Here is a 20,160-nt window from a genome sequence, read left to right on the forward strand (position 1 = left end):
GGGTTGCCAACCGGTTGCATTTATTTTCTCAGTGGATGCATACAAAGCTGTTTTTGCTTTTTTGACAAATTGCTTCCTTGGCAATTACTAACGTTAGGTGGTTCATAACCTTTTCCCATCTATTTGACTTTTCATGTTTATTATTACAACAAATTACATTTGCATGAAATTCTGTTCCTAGAACCAATTGTGCAATATGACAAAGAAAGCATTGACTAATGCTACAAATTCTCCATGCTGAATTTGTTGGCGAAAAGAGAATTGGAATAAGAAAGGTGCAACTGCCCACCCCTCTCTGACTGTGGCCCACTATGACTGAATTAAGCTGGATTCTTTTTATTTTTCCCAACAGGTTGAACCAACTAAATATTATGAAGCTTGCATATCTGATGCCTGTGCTTGTGACACTGGGGGAGACTGTGAATGTTTCTGCACAGCTGTAGCTGCCTATGCTCAAGCATGCAATGAAGTTGGCGTTTGCATTCCTTGGAGAACTCCAACCATTTGCCGTAAGTGTAGCCCATATATTTTGAAGGATTTTTTAAAAAAGGGGAAATAAGATGGATTAATGGGAGTAAGGTGTATGAAAACACTTCTGTATTTGGAACTTGTTCAGTTCTGAGGACTACATCAGAGGTACTTTTTGATGTCAGTAAATCCACCACAGTGACTTTGATTGTTCACTTTGCATAGGATGAACACTTTAAATGCAGCCCGACGTTAGAAGAGCTGCAGGTTTTCAGAATGTGCTAAATCTCAGGACCAATTCCTAAGTCCAGTGACTCATGTGGTTGCTGCAACACCCTCATATCACTCTGCTCTGGCAATGTGCGAACTAAGAATGCCAACAAGGATCAATTATAATGCATTCATTATGTGTATCTTACTTGCTCACAATATTTATTTTATTGTGGAATGAGCACCTCCCCTCCTCCAATATTTGGAACCAATTGCAATTAATGATGAGGAATTTTTAATTGCTATCCTGAGTTTGCATGTATGCAGCTGGCATTTATCAGATACAGCATATCTTCTGTAAATAACAGAAGGATGGCCTAGCTCCTTCCCTTCACATGTCTTTAGGACATAATGAACAGGGTGACCTTTATAAACATTAACCCAGGTAATTGGAGAACTCCGTGTCGGGATTGTGTACTGGACCATTTGGAAACAGAAAAATTAAGTGTTGAGCAACAACTTTTTTATGAATGTTGTATCCTTGCAAAGGCATACTTGAGAGTGTGTTGTTGTTTTAGATTCTTTGTTCTGGTGTGTTACAGTTAGTCTCATATCATACATATCTTTATTAAGTGGATAGTTTGGTGGGAAGACACTATTAACATGAAAACATAAGAAAAGTTCTGCTGGATCAGATCAAGGATCTATCTAGTCCAGCATTCTGTGGCAGCCAACCAGCTGCCTGTGGGAAACCCACAAGTAATGCATGAGTGCAATAGCATTCTCCTGCTCATGTTCCTCAGCACATATGCATACTGCCTCTGATACTGGAGGCAGCATACAGCCATTAGCACTAGTAGCCATTGATAACCTTATTCTTCCCACTGATCTGATCCTTATGGCCAGGCTGAACACCCTGGTTGCCAGGCAAATGAGTAAAACCATGGCGAAGCTATGAGCAGTAGTGGGGCCTGGTGGTAGAGGGGCATTGTGTAGTTGGCCAGACAATGTGCTGCCTTTCCTTGTCCTCACACTACAATTCCCAAGCAGTAGTGTGAAAGCACACATGAGCAAAGTAGTACTGAGGAAATTAGAACTTGAAAAAAGAATAAGGGAAGCATTTTGGGGTGTTTGCAAGATTGATCACAATTTGTGATATGAGTCTAACAACAATCAGATCATGCATTCCTAATCTGAATTCTAGAGGTCACGCAGGAGGAACAAACAACATGATTACTTCCAACACCAGTATCACTCTTCACAAGGAAAGGCAAGATGCTAGCATAAGAAGTAACCATGTAGTTGGCCCCGGCCCTATGATTTCAGTGTTCTCATGTTAATGAAGTTGCATTGGATGATGACATGAGAGACCTCAACCAAGTTGCTTTCTGAACAAACTGCATCACACCACATGATGGTACCTTCAGAAGGAATTTCCCCATCCGTATAATGATGGGTAAAAGTCACATCATAGTGACTTAACTATTTCCAAAGCAGATTTTAAGATAAGACCTTTAAAAATAAATTTGGACCTTTTAAAAACCGGGTAGTTGTTTTTAGTTCTTGCATTATTATTTTTGTCTCTTCCTCACCACTCACCCACAATTCAATACTTTTAATTCTCTTGCTCATCCTAGCAAGATTTCAGGAAGATCCTCCTCTGAAGTACTGTAAGTCTCATTGTGTCCAATGAGGCTTGCTTCCACACTGTAGTTTGAGTTGAAGAATGATGTCAAATGAGGAATAAAAACTTAGTATTACTCACCACAGCCAGGAGTGCAGGGTGACCAAGGGGTGGCATTGGCACACTGGGGAAGGATATGTATCATTGGGTATAATGAAATAAATTCATTTTGCTTGAAACTGCCAATTTCTCTCTCTCTCCTCTTCTTCTTCCAGCTCTATTCTGTGACTACTACAATCCAAAAGGGGAGTGTGAGTGGCAGTACCAAGCTTGCGGTTCTGCTTGTTTGACAACCTGCAGAAATCCACATGGAAATTGCTCACATGACTTACAAGGCTTGGAAGGTAACAGGGATTATAGAACTTATATTGATCTACAAGGGATCCCTACAGGAAACTGAACATTTCATTAATATTCCTTGGAATATGGGAAGCCCAAGTTGTATTGTGAGGGATGTCAGTGGGCTAGGGAAAGTGAAGCTTCTTGGCCTTTTCCCCCACTATAAATTTAAGCAAAAGTATATGGAAGGGTCAGGGTATAAATAATAACAATGTTTAAGGAGAGCCACCATGCATCAGGACTCCATTTATATAAGGACTGAGGATATAATAAAACATCACATTATGGCTAGATCTACACTACTGCTCTATAGAAGGATTGAAGTGCAGTGATAACCGTTGGGACACAATCCACATTCCGTATACTGCTTTGATAGTGTTATTTCCTGCTTTTTATTCCACATCCATAATTATTTGACACAAGGTGCTACTGTCATTTCATAAACATATTTATTTGAAAATTCAATTACTAGCATTTAGGACTAGCGCATACATACAGGTTTGCACATGCTTCCTAACAATTCATAGATGTCAGCTAGTTTGAATACTGCAATATACGTTTGGAGGAAAAGAAAGATGAGCTTAGTTATATGATGACCAAACTGTGGTTATGATCAATATATGCCTTAGAATGGTAACATCAGTTTGTGGTACGACAGATGGAAGTCTTTGAGAAATCAGTTGGAAACCTACAAGGATGTTTGTATGTGATATCTGTGAGTGCAATACAAGATTAAGCTGTCAGAACTTAAGATCAGCTCTTTTTCTTACCTCAGGCTGCTATCCGCAGTGTCCACCCAACAAGCCCTATTTTGATGAAGATGACATGGAGTGCGTCCCTCTTGAAAAGTGTGGCTGCTTTGATAACAAAGGGAACCATTATAAGCCAGGAGAAAAAATGCCTTCAGAAAGGAACTGTCAATCATGGTAATGTTGGTCTTAAAAATGTTAGGAGTGTGCATTTTAAAATTGTGGCAGGGGCATCTCCTAAGGGAACATGAAAGTGGCAATTAGGAAAGAGGGGCAAGGTTTTGAAATGCTCTCTTTAGGATTAATTTCTTGAAGCATTTCACACTACTGTGGCTTCCTCTCCCCTTCCCCATTCAACCAATCAACCCCCATTTGTATTTCTACGGGAGTAACAAGAATATTTTCTCATGGCCTTAGTGAAATGATTACACCTGTTGCTCTTATTCTATGGGGTAAGCTCTCTGTGCTATTCTTTTCATGATCTCTTCTTTCTTTCTGAATTCATACTGATGATTAACAATATATAAATGACTATCGAATAAGGTGCTTAAGTGTGTTGAAACCAGTTGAGTTAGAGACAAGCTACGCTGGGGCTCCATGTCAAACAGGTGTGTGGGAAAGGGTGACAAATTGGATCTAGGCTTTGGCATAGAGGGAGGAGGATCTGACATTTTCCCCTCTTGCAACCCAATCAAGGCCATCCCCTTGAAGCTGCTGCTAGCTGCAGAGGGAGAAAGTTGTGAACTTAGGGTGCAATCCTAGGCATGTCTAGACAGAAAAAAGTCCTACAACTTCCAGCATTCCCCAGCCATCTGGCTGGGAATGTTGGGAGTTGTTGGACTTTTTCCTGTCTAAACATGCATGGGATTGTGCCTTTAAATTTTTAAGCTCACAAATTTTCCCACTCCATAACTTATAGCAGCTGGGGGTGGGAGTGGCCTGGATTGGGGCTGCAACATGGGACGGGGTTGCAGGGAAGGATTAGATCCCCCTTTCACTCCATAGCCCAGATCCAAATATGTCATGGGGAGGGATATCAGCATTTTCAAAACAGAAAAGTGGAACCAAGTAAAACCAAGAAGACGAATGTCTAATTTGTCTTTATTCTCCTTTATTCTGTGGATTGTTCAATGGACTGAACCTGCACTGTTTCTTCTTTTCTACATTGTTATTTACTGGCTATAAGGAGAGTTGTTGCTGTTCTATGTTTTGTAAAAAAGAAAAGAAAAAGTGTTAAACCACCTTCAAACATGTGTCCTTTTCTTTATTTCCTTGCATCCAGCCGTTGCTCAATGGACAGCAAAACGACCTGTGTATATGATGAAGATGGTAGGTTGATAATGTAGGTTTTGTATATGATTTGGAGCTGACTTCCATATTTCCAGACACTTAACGCTGACACTTTCCTTTGAATGACAGAATGCCACTGCATCTATGAAGGGAAGATATTCAACCCTGGAGAAAGCATCTACAACACAACAGATGGCATTGGAGGGTGCATCGTTGCAATCTGTAGTCGCAACGGAACAATTGAGAGGAATATCTTTCCATGTCATACATCCACAGCAGCTCCTGCTACAACCACTACCGTATTTGCATTTACTAATACCACTTCATCAGCAACCACCACTGCAGGTACAAACTGAGTTTTTCCTAGTAAATGAAATTGATCTCCAAAGCGGGAACGTAGTATTGATTGTCACAGAACAGAAATTTTAAAATTATTGCTGCTTGCCTTTATTTGTAGATGTCTAAAGGGTGTGTAATATGAATGAACCCATGTTGACTGTTATCAGAAGAAGCAGAAAATACAAGGGCTACTTCGTTACAAAACTGATATTGACTCTGTTCAGATGACACACTAAGCATTTTGAGCTAAATTTTATGGGTTAGCGTGTTGTGTGAACCATGACTTAGGCCAGATCTACACCAAGCAGGATATGAAACGGTTTGAAAACTCCATATGGAGTGTGTCCTAAGCCCCAACAGTTGTCACTACTGTTATAACATGTTTTGAAGCAGTAATGTAGAACCTGCTTAGTGTGTCGTGTGAATCATTCCTAACCATGGTGGTTACAAAATCACAGTTTAAACACGCTCACTAACCATTTGCTGCAAAGGGATTAGCGGCCTAACCATGGTTTAGCGTCTTGTCTGAACAGCCCCATTCCTTGAATACTCCTTTAGTGACCATAGTTCTTTTGAAGGAACTTTGGGAAGTATAGTTTGATGAGGGTGCTGAGGATATTGTTAGCAATCTCTAGTCTCCTTCACAGAACTACAGAATACCTGGGCAGAGGGGACAACCACTAAGCCATTTTTGCTCTGTAACATAGATGAGCCCACACAGGGCTGCATGGAGAAACTGGAGAAAGAAGAAGGGCTAATGCCAATGGTGCCATAGGAGGGGGAAACCCTTGATTAAATACGATCCTCTGGAGTCATTAAAGAAAATAGCCAAAGCATTCCAAGACTGTGGCAGGACTTTTTGTCAGCACACTGCTAAGCATGGGGTAGGGGATCATGGGTGGAGCTCCATTCTAAATATACCAGGTCTACTACCATAAGGGACTACTATCTGTTAAAGTATTTTCCCCCTGCAGCACCAGTGGGGTTGATCTCCCTTGCTTCTGTGGCATAAGGAGGCATATCTGTGGCATATCTTATACAACCTAATGAATTATTGTAAACCACTCAAAGAGCTTTGGCTATTGGGCGATATGGAAATGATGATGAAGATGATGATGATAATTCCAAGCTTGCCTCAAGAGCACAACTCATCCTATCTTAGAACTTTGTCCTAGCTTAGCAGGCTCCTTAGGCCCCCATGAACTGCAGTTTCCTTCCCAGCTTTCATACAATTTTAGTGTACCTTAATGTAGTTGAGAGTACAGTGGGAACCAGGTGCCATCCTACATCCTGGTGTGGTGTCCTATGAAACTTCTTGACCCATAGCCTCTTCTGAGCCAGTAGACATTCACACCAACCATTTCATTTAATAAAGGAAGGGATGGCTCTACTCTGAGATGCCAAGCAGAGGCAGAGGCTAGTTTTGTTGTGCTACCTGTCACGCTTCAACTGCAGCAGCACAGAATACTCTCTATTATTATTATTATTTATTTATATAGCACCATCAATGTACATGGTGCTGTACAGAGTAAATGCCTCTGCAGTTGAAAACCTGCAATAGAATTGCTCTGATATGAGGAGCTAGATGTAGCAAACTCATAGGATACTATTGAGTACAAAGGCCAGTACATTGAAGCCCCTATTGGGTGTTTCCTCTTGCCCAAAGAGATGAGTAGAAAAAGGGAGGGGCTGGAGCTACACATACAACTGTTGGGGCCCATTGACACATACCATATACTGCTTTCATACCACTATATCCTGCTTGGTGTGGTTCCTGCCTTTTATATACTGCTTTCATAGTGCAATATCCTGCTTGGTGTGGAATAGCTAGTGGCTACAATCTCTTCCTAATCAGATCTCTGAGATATTCAGGTCTGAGTGTCACCTTACATCTCACCTTCCAACTGAGCATCTGATTTACATTTTACTTTCCCTGTTCCCCCTTAAAATAGAACATAGTATCACTGAAAAACTGTCTCACACAACCAGAAAATCAAACCACAAATTACAAAGAAGTCCAATCATGTATTTCTTTATTGCATTTCTATACCACCCAATAGCCAGGATTCTCTGGACAGTTCACAATGGCTTGGGTGAAGCCACTGAATTCCTAAATAATCTTCTAAGGTATGCAATCCAGAGCTGGGGGATATGAGTGCTAGGGAATGCTTGAGTTATAGGACTTCTTTCTGTCTAAACACAGATAGGGTTGCATCCTGAGAAACCTTAGAGATAGCATGTAGTTTACATGCTCAAGTTGTGTAAAAAAAAAAAAGTATTTATTGGAACCCCAGATTAAGCTAATTTATTCTTTTAATTTCCTCCCCCACCCCGCCCTACAGTGCCTATAACAACATCAGTTTGTGTCCAGGAAGAATGTCATTGGTCACAGTGGTACGATGGGAGTCAACCTGGTTCTGGAAATGATGGTGGAGATTTTGACACTCTTGATAACCTAAGAGCTGAAGGTTATAAAGTCTGCAAAGTTCCAAAGGCGGTTGAATGCAGAGCAGAGAAATTTCCCAATACTCCATTAAATGAACTGGGCCAAAAAGTAGAATGTAGTACAACCGGAGGACTAAAATGTTACAACAAGGACCAGTATCCAATGAGTTGCCACAATTATCAAATCAAAATCCTGTGTTGTAGCTTCGTACCATGCAGTTACACTACTGCATCCACACCCAAAGTTACAACATCTCCTGCAACTACAACAGTTTCAACACCAACCTCGACATTGGCTACTACAGTTACATCCAGAAGTACAGTTACAGAGACAACTAGCATCTTAACTACAACCCCAAAAACTACTTCCTCATCCACTGGAACAACTATCAGAGCTACCACATCTCCTACAACTGAAATAACAAGTCCAACTACTTGCCAACCCACATGTAAATGGACTGAATGGTATGATGTTCATTTTCCCACTTTGGATAATAAAGGGGATTTTGAAACGTATGACATCATTAGAGCTGCAGGAAAAGATATCTGCCAGAAACCTGAACATATAGAATGCAGGGCAGAGAAATTCCCTGAAAAAAGTATTAATGAAATTGGTCAAATTGTTCAGTGCAATGTGTCACTTGGCTTGGTCTGCAGAAATGAAGATCAGACAGGAATACTGAAAATGTGTTATAACTACCAAATCAAAGTTTATTGCTGTGATACTGCTTGTTTGACTCCTACTCCAGAAACTACAACTGCAGGCACAACAACTGTTTCAGCAACTCCCACACCCATTACTACAACTTCAACAGCAACATCTACATCAATGGTTACAACTAAACCAAAGACTACCACAATAGGAATTACAACTTCTTCAGTCCCAGAGTCAACATTTACAACCTCTCCTTCGACTACTGAATTTACAACCACAACTGCTGTACCCACAACTTCCACTACAACTCCAGAAATTACAACATTAACAACCTCTCCTTCGACTACTGAATTTACAACGACAACTGCTGTACCCACAACTTCCACTACAACTCCAGAAACTACAACATTAACAACCTCTCCTTCGACTACTGAATTTATAACCACAACTGCTGTACCCACAACTTCCACTACAACTCCAGAAACTACAACATTAACAACCTCTCCTTCGACTACTGAATTTATAACCACAACTGCTGTACCCACAACTTCCACTACAACTCCAGAAATTACAACATTAACAACCTCTCCTTCGACTACTGAATTTACAACCGCAACTGCTGTACCTACAACTTTCACTACAACTCCAGAAACTACAACATCTGAACATATAGAAACTACAACACTTTTACCAACATCCACAGCAACAAGTAAAATCTGCACACAGGAAGTCTGTGAATGGTCCCAATGGTATGATGTAAGTTACCCGGGATCTGCACCTAATGATGGAGATTTTGAGACATTTAAGAATATAAGAGCCAAAGGATATAGTGTTTGTAAGGCACCAAAGAACATTGAATGCAGAGCAGAAAGATTTCCTAATACACCACTAAACGAATTAGATCAAAATGTTATATGTAGTAAAACACAAGGACTCATATGTTATAACAAAAATCAACTTCCACCCATTTGCTATAATTATATGATTAGAATTGAATGCTGCAATGACATAATAGTGCCATGCCCAACAACCATGCCAGTAACAACTACAGAACATAAAATTTCAACCTCAAAAATAACTACTATGACTGCAACTACAAGAGCACCAACAAAAAGCACACTAGTAACTACGACAACAGGAAAAACTATTGTTACACTACTACGGACAACTCAACAGCCATCTACAGCACCACTACAATATACAACAGCAATTACTAGCACTAAACCTCCAAAAACAACAATAGCCGCGATCACACCCAAAGAGGTGACGACTGTCACCCAAACCACCACAACAGAGACACCCGCAATCACCACCAAAACTCCCATAGTAAGTTCAACAACTTTGCCCACTACTACACATTTGCCAACTACTACAACTACAAGTACAACCACACCAACGACTGTAACCCAAACCACCACAACAGAGACACCCGCAATCACCACCGAAACTCCCATAGTAAGTTCAACAACTTTGCCCACTACTACACATTTGCCAACTACTACAACTACAAGTACAACCACACCAACAACGACTGTAACACAAACCACCACAACAGAGACACCTGCAACCACCACTGAAACTCCCATAGTCAGTTCAACAACTTTGCCCACTACTACACATTTGCCTTCCACTACAACTACAAGTACAACCACACCAACACCAACAACGACTGTAACCCTAACCACCACAACAGAGACACCCGCAACCACCACCGAAACTCCCATAGTCAGTTCAACAACTTTGCCCACTACTACGCATTTGCCATCCACTACAACGACAAGGACAACCACACCCACACCAACAACGTGTGCACCCATCACCTGCCAGTGGTCACAATGGTTTGACATTGACTTCCCCACTTCTGGACCTAAAGGAGGAGATATTGAAACCTACAATAACATCCGAGCTGCAGGAGGCAAACTCTGTGGGAAGCCTTCAAAGATCCAGTGTAGGGCTGCAAGTCACCCTGAGCTAAACATTGACCAAGTGGGTCAGGTTGTCAAGTGCGATGTGGAATCGGGACTGGTGTGTCAGAATAAGGATCAAACTGGAAAATCCCAGCTGTGTTACAATTATGAGATACGGGTGTTGTGCTGTAAAGAAAACCCAGACTGTGTAACCACACCCATCCCAACCACCACCACTAGTAAACCCAGCACTACTGTTCCCACTTCTCCTCTAATCACAACTACGATCACACCCAAAGAGGTGACGACTGTAACCCAAACCACAACAACAGAGACTCCTGCAACCACCACCGAAACTCCATTAGTAAGTTCAACAACTTTGCCTACAACTACGCATTTGCCATCCACTACAACTACAAGTACAACCACACCAACACCAACAACGACTGTAACCCTAACCACCACAACAGAGACACCCGCAACCACCACCGAAACTCCCATAGTCAGTTCAACAAGTTTGCCCACTACTACGCATTTGCCATCCACTACAACGACAAGGACAACCACACCCACACCAACAACGTGTGCACCCATCACCTGCCAGTGGTCACAATGGTTTGACATTGACTTCCCCACTTCTGGACCTAAAGGAGGAGATATTGAAACCTACAATAACATCCGAGCTGCAGGAGGCAAACTCTGTGGGAAGCCTTCAAAGATCCAGTGTAGGGCTGCAAGTCACCCTGAGCTAAACATTGACCAAGTGGGTCAGGTTGTCAAGTGCGATGTGGAATCGGGACTGGTGTGTCAGAATAAGGATCAAACTGGAAAATCCCAGCTGTGTTACAATTATGAGATACGGGTGTTGTGCTGTAAAGAAAACCCAGACTGTCTAACCACACCCATCCCAACCACCACCACTAGTAAACCCAGCACTACTGTTCCCACTTCTCCTCTAATCACAACTACGATCACACCCAAAGAGGTGACGACTGTAACCCAAACCACAACAACAGAGACTCCTGCAACCACCACCGAAACTCCAATAGTAAGTTCAACAACTTTGCCCACTACTACACATTTGCCTTCCACTACAACTACAAGTACAACCACACCAACACCAACAACGACTGTAACCCTAACCACCACAACAGAGACACCCGCAACCACCACCGAAACTCCCATAGTCAGTTCAACAACTTTGCCCGCTACTACACATTTGCCATCCACTACAACTACAACCATGCCGACAACGACTGTAACCCTAACCACCACAACAGAGACACCCGCAACCACCACCGAAACTCCCATAGTCAGTTCAACAACTTTGCCCGCTACTACACATTTGCCATCCACTACAACTACAACTACAACCATGCCGACAACGACTGTAACCCTAACCACCACAACAGAGACACCCGCAACCACCACCGAAACTCCCATAGTCAGTTCAACAACTTTGCCCACTACTACGCATTTGCCATCCACTACAACGACAAGGACAACCACACCCACACCAACAACGTGTGCACCCATCACCTGCCAGTGGTCACAATGGTTTGACATTGACTTCCCCACTTCTGGACCTAAAGGAGGAGATATTGAAACCTACAATAACATCCGAGCTGCAGGAGGCAAACTCTGTGGGAAGCCTTCAAAGATCCAGTGTAGGGCTGCAAGTCACCCTGAGCTAAACATTGACCAAGTGGGTCAGGTTGTCAAGTGCGATGTGGAATCGGGACTGGTGTGTCAGAATAAGGATCAAACTGGAAAATCCCAGCTGTGTTACAATTATGAGATACGGGTGTTGTGCTGTAAAGAAAACCCAGACTGTGTAACCACACCCATCCCAACCACCACCACTAGTAAACCCAGCACTACTGTTCCCACTTCTCCTCTAATCCTCACTACAATCACACCCAAAGAGGTGACAACGACTGTCACCCAAGCCATCACAACAGAGGCACCCGCAACCACCACTGAAACACCCATAGTAAGTTCAACAACTTTGCCTACTACTACGCATTTGCCATCCACTACAACTACAAGTACAACCACACCAACACCAACAACGACTGTAACCCTAACCACCACAACAGAGACACCCGCAATCACCACCGAAACTCCCATAGTCAGTTCAACAACTTTGCCCACTACTACGCATTTGCCATCCACTACAGCTACAACCACGCCGACAACGACTGTAACCCAAACCACAACAACAGAGACTCCTGCAACCACCACCGAAACTCCATTAGTAAGTTCAACAACTTTGCCTACTACTACACATTTGCCAACTACTACAACTACAAGTACAACCACACCAACACCAACAACGACTGTAACCCTAACCACCACAACAGAGACACCTGCAACCACCACCGAAACTCCCATAGTCAGTTCAACAACTTTGCCCACTACTACGCATTTGCCATCCACTACAACGACAAGGACAACCACACCCACACCAACAACGTGTGCACCCATCACCTGCCAGTGGTCACAATGGTTTGACATTGACTTCCCCACTTCTGGACCTAAAGGAGGAGATATTGAAACCTACAATAACATCCGAGCTGCAGGAGGCAAACTCTGTGGGAAGCCTTCAAAGATCCAGTGTAGGGCTGCAAGTCACCCTGAGCTAAACATTGACCAAGTGGGTCAGGTTGTCAAGTGCGATGTGGAATCGGGACTGGTGTGTCAGAATAAGGATCAAACTGGAAAATCCCAGCTGTGTTACAATTATGAGATACGGGTGTTGTGCTGTAAAGAAAACCCAGACTGTGTAACCACACCCATCCCAACCACCACCACTAGTAAACCCAGCACTACTGTTCCCACTTCTCCTCTAATCACAACTACGATCACACCCAAAGAGGTGACGACTGTAACCCAAACCACAACAACAGAGACTCCTGCAACCACCACCGAAACTCCAATAGTAAGTTCAACAACTTTGCCCACTACTACACATTTGCCTTCCACTACAACTACAAGTACAACCACACCAACACCAACAACGACTGTAACCCTAACCACCACAACAGAGACACCCGCAACCACCACCGAAACTCCCATAGTCAGTTCAACAACTTTGCCCGCTACTACACATTTGCCATCCACTACAACTACAACCATGCCGACAACGACTGTAACCCTAACCACCACAACAGAGACACCCGCAACCACCACCGAAACTCCCATAGTCAGTTCAACAACTTTGCCCACTACTACGCATTTGCCATCCACTACAACGACAAGGACAACCACACCCACACCAACAACGTGTGCACCCATCACCTGCCAGTGGTCACAATGGTTTGACATTGACTTCCCCACTTCTGGACCTAAAGGAGGAGATATTGAAACCTACAATAACATCCGAGCTGCAGGAGGCAAACTCTGTGGGAAGCCTTCAAAGATCCAGTGTAGGGCTGCAAGTCACCCTGAGCTAAACATTGACCAAGTGGGTCAGGTTGTCAAGTGCGATGTGGAATCGGGACTGGTGTGTCAGAATAAGGATCAAACTGGAAAATCCCAGCTGTGTTACAATTATGAGATACGGGTGTTGTGCTGTAAAGAAAACCCAGACTGTGTAACCACACCCATCCCAACCACCACCACTAGTAAACCCAGCACTACTGTTCCCACTTCTCCTCTAATCACAACTACGATCACACCCAAAGAGGTGACGACTGTAACCCAAACCACAACAACAGAGACTCCTGCAACCACCAGCGAAACTCCAATAGTAAGTTCAACAACTTTGCCTACAACTACGCATTTGCCATCCACTACAACTACAAGCACAACCACACCAACACCAACAACGACTGTAACCCTAACCACCACAACAGAGACTCCTGCAACCACCACCGAAACTCCCATAGTCAGTTCAACAACTTTGCCCGCTACTACACATTTGCCATCCACTACAACTACAACTACAACCATGCCGACAACGACTGTAACCCTAACCACCACAACAGAGACACCCGCAACCACCACCGAAACTCCAATAGTAAGTTCAACAACTTTGCCTACTACTACACATTTGCCAACTACTACAAGTACAACCACACCAACACCAACAACGACTGTAACCCTAACCACCACAACAGAGACACCCGCAACCACCACCGAAACTCCCATAGTCAGTTCAACAACTTTGCCCACTACTACGCATTTGCCATCCACTACAACGACAAGGACAACCACACCCACACCAACAACGTGTGCACCCATCACCTGCCAGTGGTCACAATGGTTTGACATTGACTTCCCCACTTCTGGACCTAAAGGAGGAGATATTGAAACCTACAATAACATCCGAGCTGCAGGAGGCAAACTCTGTGGGAAGCCTTCAAAGATCCAGTGTAGGGCTGCAAGTCACCCTGAGCTAAACATTGACCAAGTGGGTCAGGTTGTCAAGTGTGATGTGGAATCGGGACTGGTGTGTCAGAATAAGGATCAACCTGGAAAATCCCAGCTGTGTTACAATTATGAGATACGGGTGTTGTGCTGTAAAGAAAACCCAGACTGTGTAACCACACCCATCCCAGCCACCACCACTAGTAAACCCACCATCACAGTTCCAGTAACTACCACTTCAAGTAGTACAGCTTCACCTACAACCACACAAACAACATCCCCGTTTTCCTTGGGAAGCAGCACAACTCGTTGTTTCTGCCAAATTGGAGGAACTATTTATGAACCGGGTATGTGTTTTATGTTATATACTCTTCTTATATACTATTATTTTACATAATTTATTGGGCAAGTTGATATGATTCCATTTTGGTGGGGGGGCTGATTTTGAACAGAATAGCAGAATATTTTTTGTGTGGAATATATTCAGGTATACTTGTTCAACATTTAAGGTAGATAGATACAGGTCAGTGTTATTTTTTATTGATCTGTCAGATTTTAGTCTAATACTATATAAATGTTCCATTGTTTTTTATTATTCCATGTTTTGGCAGGTCAAACAATTTACAACAAAACAGACAGTGAGGGCTGCCCTTTCTCGGCCATTTGCGGTATAACGTGTTCTGTTGAAAGATCGACTGGGCCATGCAGATTAACAACACCAAAACCGCCTTCATCTCCATCTGCTGTAACTACAACTCCCACTCCCACCACAGTTGGCACAACTCCAATACGTGGCTGTCCTGAGGCTAACCCACCAAGGAAGGTTGGCATCTCTTTTTATCTTGCGGTGGACCTACAGTTGCAGGTTGCAATGCGATTACTTCCAGGGACGAGAGGGGCTCAGTCTTCCTACTTCCTAATGTGGTTGTTGGGGGTTGCGGCTGGATGGCGCAGACAGCGCGAACTTGAGATTTAATATGTGGTGACATTGGGTAATTCCCCATCCCCGTTATGAATCAGCAGTCCTAAACTTTGCATAGCTACATGAAGAATGTTCTTCCCAGCAAGGTCTGCCTAGTGCCAACATGGTCATCTTTTTGGTGGCAGGTTAAGACTTTCCTCTGCAACCAGGCGTTTGATGGCATGTGAGGGTGTTTTAGTTTTAGTTTTTTAATTGGGTCCAAGCCATTCTATGGTTCATTATTTTTCACTTTTTCAAAGTGTTATAATTTTTTTTGTGTTAAAGGTTTTATATTCTGTTCTATTATGTTTTGTACCACCCAGAGAGTGTGGGCTATTGGGCAGTATAGAAATAGAATGAATGAATGCAACTTGAGTACGCTGGTTTTCAAGCTACTGGCACAGCAAGGTGTGCAGTCATCCCCCATTTTCTTGTTTAAGTGGGAGGACATTACCACCCTAAATCAGTTTTTACCTTCCTCCCCCCCCCCCCCACATTACTGAGTGTCAAGGCTTTTAGCCCATGCACAGCCCTCACCAGAGTTCTGGATTTTTAAAAAAGTTTCACACAGAGATACTTAAAAAAAAAAAAAAAAAGCAGTCCTTTTACCTGGGGAATCCCCTTGAATATCTCTGTCAGGCTACCTACATTATCTGTGATTTCATTGTGAAGACACCCCCCCCAGGTTGCCCTATGCCTTGTAACGTGCCCTATACCTTGTGTAACTGCAGAGGGTGTGGGATAGACAATGAGGCAGTGGCTGCATTCAGACCACAGTTTAGTCAATGGTGGGTTAATAGTGAACTCACAGTTGGTTATTTTGCAGGTACTCCCCACACAACATGTTCCTACACAACTGTGGAGGGGTTGGGACTGGCATTGAGTGGACTAATAGTCAACCCGGTGTTTGATTGACACAGCTCCCACCCCTCTCCCCACCCTCGCTCCTTCCTCAGCCCTCCCGGTGCTATCCCAGCAGCCTCTGCAAGTTGTGCCAGCTGTAGCAGAGCGGTCGGCACAGTTTTGGGCACTTTTGCCCAGGAACTCTGTAGCCAGCCAAAATAGTCCATTCAGCCCTGCAAAATAGTCCACTGAGTCCAACAGACAAGACGCTAACCAATGGTTATGCATATAGTCAACTCTGCAGAGCATTGGTTATCTCAGTTGGTTATTTGGGGGAATAGTCGACTGTGGGGTGGTTTTTGCCCAACAAACACAATAGCCAACCATTGACCACTCAACTAACGGTTGGCTACTTAAACCACCATTGGTTATCATGTTGTCTGAACCCCGCCAGTGATTTGGGAGCACGAGGGATACACATACTGAGACTTTGCAGGCAGGTGGCTGATGGTGCTTGGACCTCACAAGCATTATCTATCAGGTGGGTCTCTAGGGAGGACTTTGAGGCTATTGCTCTGGGTGGGATTGCTTGAGTCACTACAGAGAGCCAAGAGAGTTACACAAGGCATGGAGTGTGATGAAGATAATGAAGGATTACTTTTGACTATCAGTTTTTTTAGTGCTAGAATTGAAATTAAATGTATTCCCTCCTCCACACACACACACCCAAAATAAGTTCCCCTGAAAATTCTCATCTGCAAATCTTAATGCCAGTTATTCACAGGCTATTCTTTGAATATTGACTGAGTTTTCATCAAATAGTATTTGATCCATGACAGTAAATAATAGCAGGCATGGAATGGTATTAAATATTAACCTTTCTTAATTTATTCTCATTTTATTGCTTGTTTTGATAACTCTTATGTAGCAATATGTGGAAAGGTCTATGGACTAAATAAACTTCTTCTTTTGTTTGTTAAGTACAGCACTGAACAGCTAATGAGAAAAAGCAGAGTGAGGAGGATAGAACATAGGAAGCTGCCTTATACTAAATCAAACCATTGGTCCTAAATGCACCTTGCACACCTCTGTCAGGCTGCCTGTCACTAATAGTTACCTATGCAAAATAACTTCATATAGCCTGAAAGCTTTCATAGAATCATAGAATAGCAGAGTTGGAAGGGGCCTACAAGGCCGTCGAGTCCAACCCCCTGCTCAATGCAGGAATCCACCCTAAAGCATCCCTGACAGATGGTTGTCCAGCTGCCTCTTGAAGGCCTCTAGGGTGGAAGAGCCCACAACCTCACCAGGCAACGGATTCCATTGTCGTACTGCTCTAACAGTCAGGAAGTTTTTCCTGATGTCCAGCTGGAATCTGGCTTCCTTTAACTTGGGCTCGTTATTCCGTGTCCTGCACTCTGGGAGGATCGAGAAGAGATCCTGGCCCTCCTCTGTGTGACAACCTTTAAGTATTTGAAGAGTGCTATCATTTCTCCCCTCAATCTTCTCTTCTCTAGGCTAAACATGCCCAGTTCTTTCAGTGTCTCTTCATAGGGCTTTGTTTCCAGACCCCTCATCATCCTGGTTGCCCTCCTCTGAACACGCTCCATCTTGTCTGCATCCTTCTTGAATTGTGGAGCCCAGAACTGGACGCAATACTCTAGATGAGGCCTAACCAGAGCCGAATAGAGAGGAACCAGTACCTCATGTGATTTGGAAGCTATACTTCTATTAATGCAGCCCAAAATAGCATTTGCCTTTCTTGCAGCCATATTGCACTGTTGGCTCATATTCAGCTTGTGATCTACAACAATTCCAAGATCCTTCTCATTTGTAGTATTGCTGAGCCAAGTATCCCCCATCTTGTAACTGTGCCTTTGGTTTCTATTTCCTAAATGTAGAACTTGGCATTTATCCCTATTAAATTTCATTATTAGCTTCAGCTTCTGATTAGTTTGTTTTGTAGAAAACTAGGTGCCTAGAAAATTCTTATTAATTTAGTAGGTCATAAGATATATGGCATAAATAAGCAGGGATCAAAAAGCCAAGTAACTGTTAGTAGGATGACACTCTTTCCTCCTTATTGTTGAGTGTTTTCAGACAGGGGTGGGAAGATTGCATTTCCCTACTGTCGCTTTGCCTCCTGCTTTTGTCCCACAATAGGAACAAGCAGCTTCCTCTTTCTTCACACAGGGAAGAAAGAGGAAGCAAGTAGCGATCACATGGCCCATTCAATGGGCGTTTTTGTAGCACAGCTTCTCCTGCAAACAGCAGGAAATGGCACTAATTACCATCACAGCCAAGAAGAAACAGATTTTCTGAGTCATATTTTGTAGTGGAAAAAACAACTGAACAAGTGGGAGACATGCAGGAAGATCCCTGCGTCGTGAAAATGACCCGCAAAAATCTTTGTGTGGCCAGCCACGAGTGTGCAATAAAATGCTCCTCTACGGATGATCATCATAACGCATATTTGTCATATTGTAATGGAACTAAAAACATGTCTAAAGTTAAGTCATGCCTAATGGTAAGCTTCAATGTGAAAAGCATATTTCTCTTTTACAGGAAGGAGAGACGTGGATAACTAACTGCATCAAAGAAACATGTGAGGGTGATAACAAAATTGTTGTAAGCCAAGTGAAGTGTCCACCAGTAAAGCAACTTGTTTGTCAAAATGGGTACCCACCAATAAAAGTGTACAGTGAAGATGGCTGTTGCTACCATTATGAATGTGAATGTAAGTGAAAATGAATCTTCATAAGGGCACTTGTGGCAATATCATCAACATATACAGATCAGTTTTCCATAATGCAACCATAGACTCAAAGTTATTATTTGATTAACTGTTAATATATATATATATATATATGTATCTTAGTCTAGCGTTTTCTCTTCCTAATTTATTAGGTGTTTGTAGTGGCTGGGGTGATCCTCACTATATCACATTTGATGGAACCTACTACACCTTCCTGGACAACTGTACTTACGTGTTGGTGCAGCAGATAAAAGCTAAATATGACAACTTCAGAGTTCTTATTGATAATTACTTCTGTGATTCAGAAGATAAACTTTCCTGTCCTCAATCCATTATTACTTACTACAACTCTTCAGAAATAGTGCTAACCCGCCAGCGCTTTAATGGAGTAGAAGCTAACAAGGTAAAATTATGTCAAATGTTTGAAATGGTTCTTTTCTATAATTCTGTACCTGCTTAACTGGAAGCAAATCCCATTGACCTCAGTGGGGCTTATTTCTGGAGGGATATGGACAGGATTGAATTGTTAGTATACTAATTTCTAGCAGATTCAAAGGGTTAGATCCAAAGATCTGGATGGGGGTGGATAGAAATTATTTTTGCTGCCTCCTCCTCTCTCTGCCAGCACCCCCCATTCCAAGATCCCCCAAGGGCCAGAGCTCTGCTAAGTAGGGTGGATTGTGGTTCAAGAGGTGGAGGGAGAAGGAAGAGTTTGTGCAAAAATGGGCAGACACCACCATGGCAGAGCATTTCCATGGTGCTCTGGTGGCTAGCAGGGAGAAAAGAATATAGAGAAGCAATTGCCCATCCATAGGTATATCTTTGAAAAAAACACTGAAGGGTCCAGAAGTGTTTTCTTTAGGGAGTGAAGGGAGACATGAGGCTAGGCCCAACACAGGTGAGGACAATTCAGTGTGCCTGAGTGCGTTCAAAGGCTACATGCTGACTGAGCCACCAAGAAGATAATAATTGTGCACTACTTATTGAGTTTGCTTTGCTTGGCAACACAAGGGAGCAAATAAAAGATGACCATCTCATATTGTGAAGAATCAAAGCATCAGATATTAGGAGCAACAAGGTACATATTAAATAGCACAGCTAGGATTCAAAGAGCCAGTGTGGTGTAGTGGCTAGAGTGTCGGAC

At 43.0% G+C, this 20,160-nt stretch overlaps 1 protein-coding gene across 1 annotated transcript in view; it reads left to right on the forward strand.

The window, feature by feature from the left end:
* The window catches only part of LOC134393382 (mucin-5AC-like), a 68,968-nt gene that overhangs the window by 31,582 nt on the left and 17,226 nt on the right, over positions 1-20,160 (forward strand). The window contains exons 26-40 of the mRNA XM_063118409.1: positions 353-509; positions 2,578-2,706; positions 3,477-3,627; positions 4,733-4,779; positions 4,870-5,085; positions 7,422-7,973; positions 8,289-10,325; positions 10,419-11,951; positions 12,312-12,902; positions 12,996-13,165; positions 13,262-13,712; positions 14,076-14,804; positions 15,069-15,284; positions 18,831-18,998; positions 19,169-19,419. Of these exons, the coding sequence (XP_062974479.1) occupies positions 353-509; positions 2,578-2,706; positions 3,477-3,627; positions 4,733-4,779; positions 4,870-5,085; positions 7,422-7,973; positions 8,289-10,325; positions 10,419-11,951; positions 12,312-12,902; positions 12,996-13,165; positions 13,262-13,712; positions 14,076-14,804; positions 15,069-15,284; positions 18,831-18,998; positions 19,169-19,419 (7,398 nt within the window). The remainder of the gene's footprint in view (positions 1-352; positions 510-2,577; positions 2,707-3,476; positions 3,628-4,732; positions 4,780-4,869; positions 5,086-7,421; positions 7,974-8,288; positions 10,326-10,418; positions 11,952-12,311; positions 12,903-12,995; positions 13,166-13,261; positions 13,713-14,075; positions 14,805-15,068; positions 15,285-18,830; positions 18,999-19,168; positions 19,420-20,160) is intronic.

Source organism: Elgaria multicarinata, chromosome 2, assembly GCF_023053635.1.
Source record: "Elgaria multicarinata webbii isolate HBS135686 ecotype San Diego chromosome 2, rElgMul1.1.pri, whole genome shotgun sequence".
Taxonomy (NCBI): domain Eukaryota; kingdom Metazoa; phylum Chordata; class Lepidosauria; order Squamata; family Anguidae; genus Elgaria; species Elgaria multicarinata.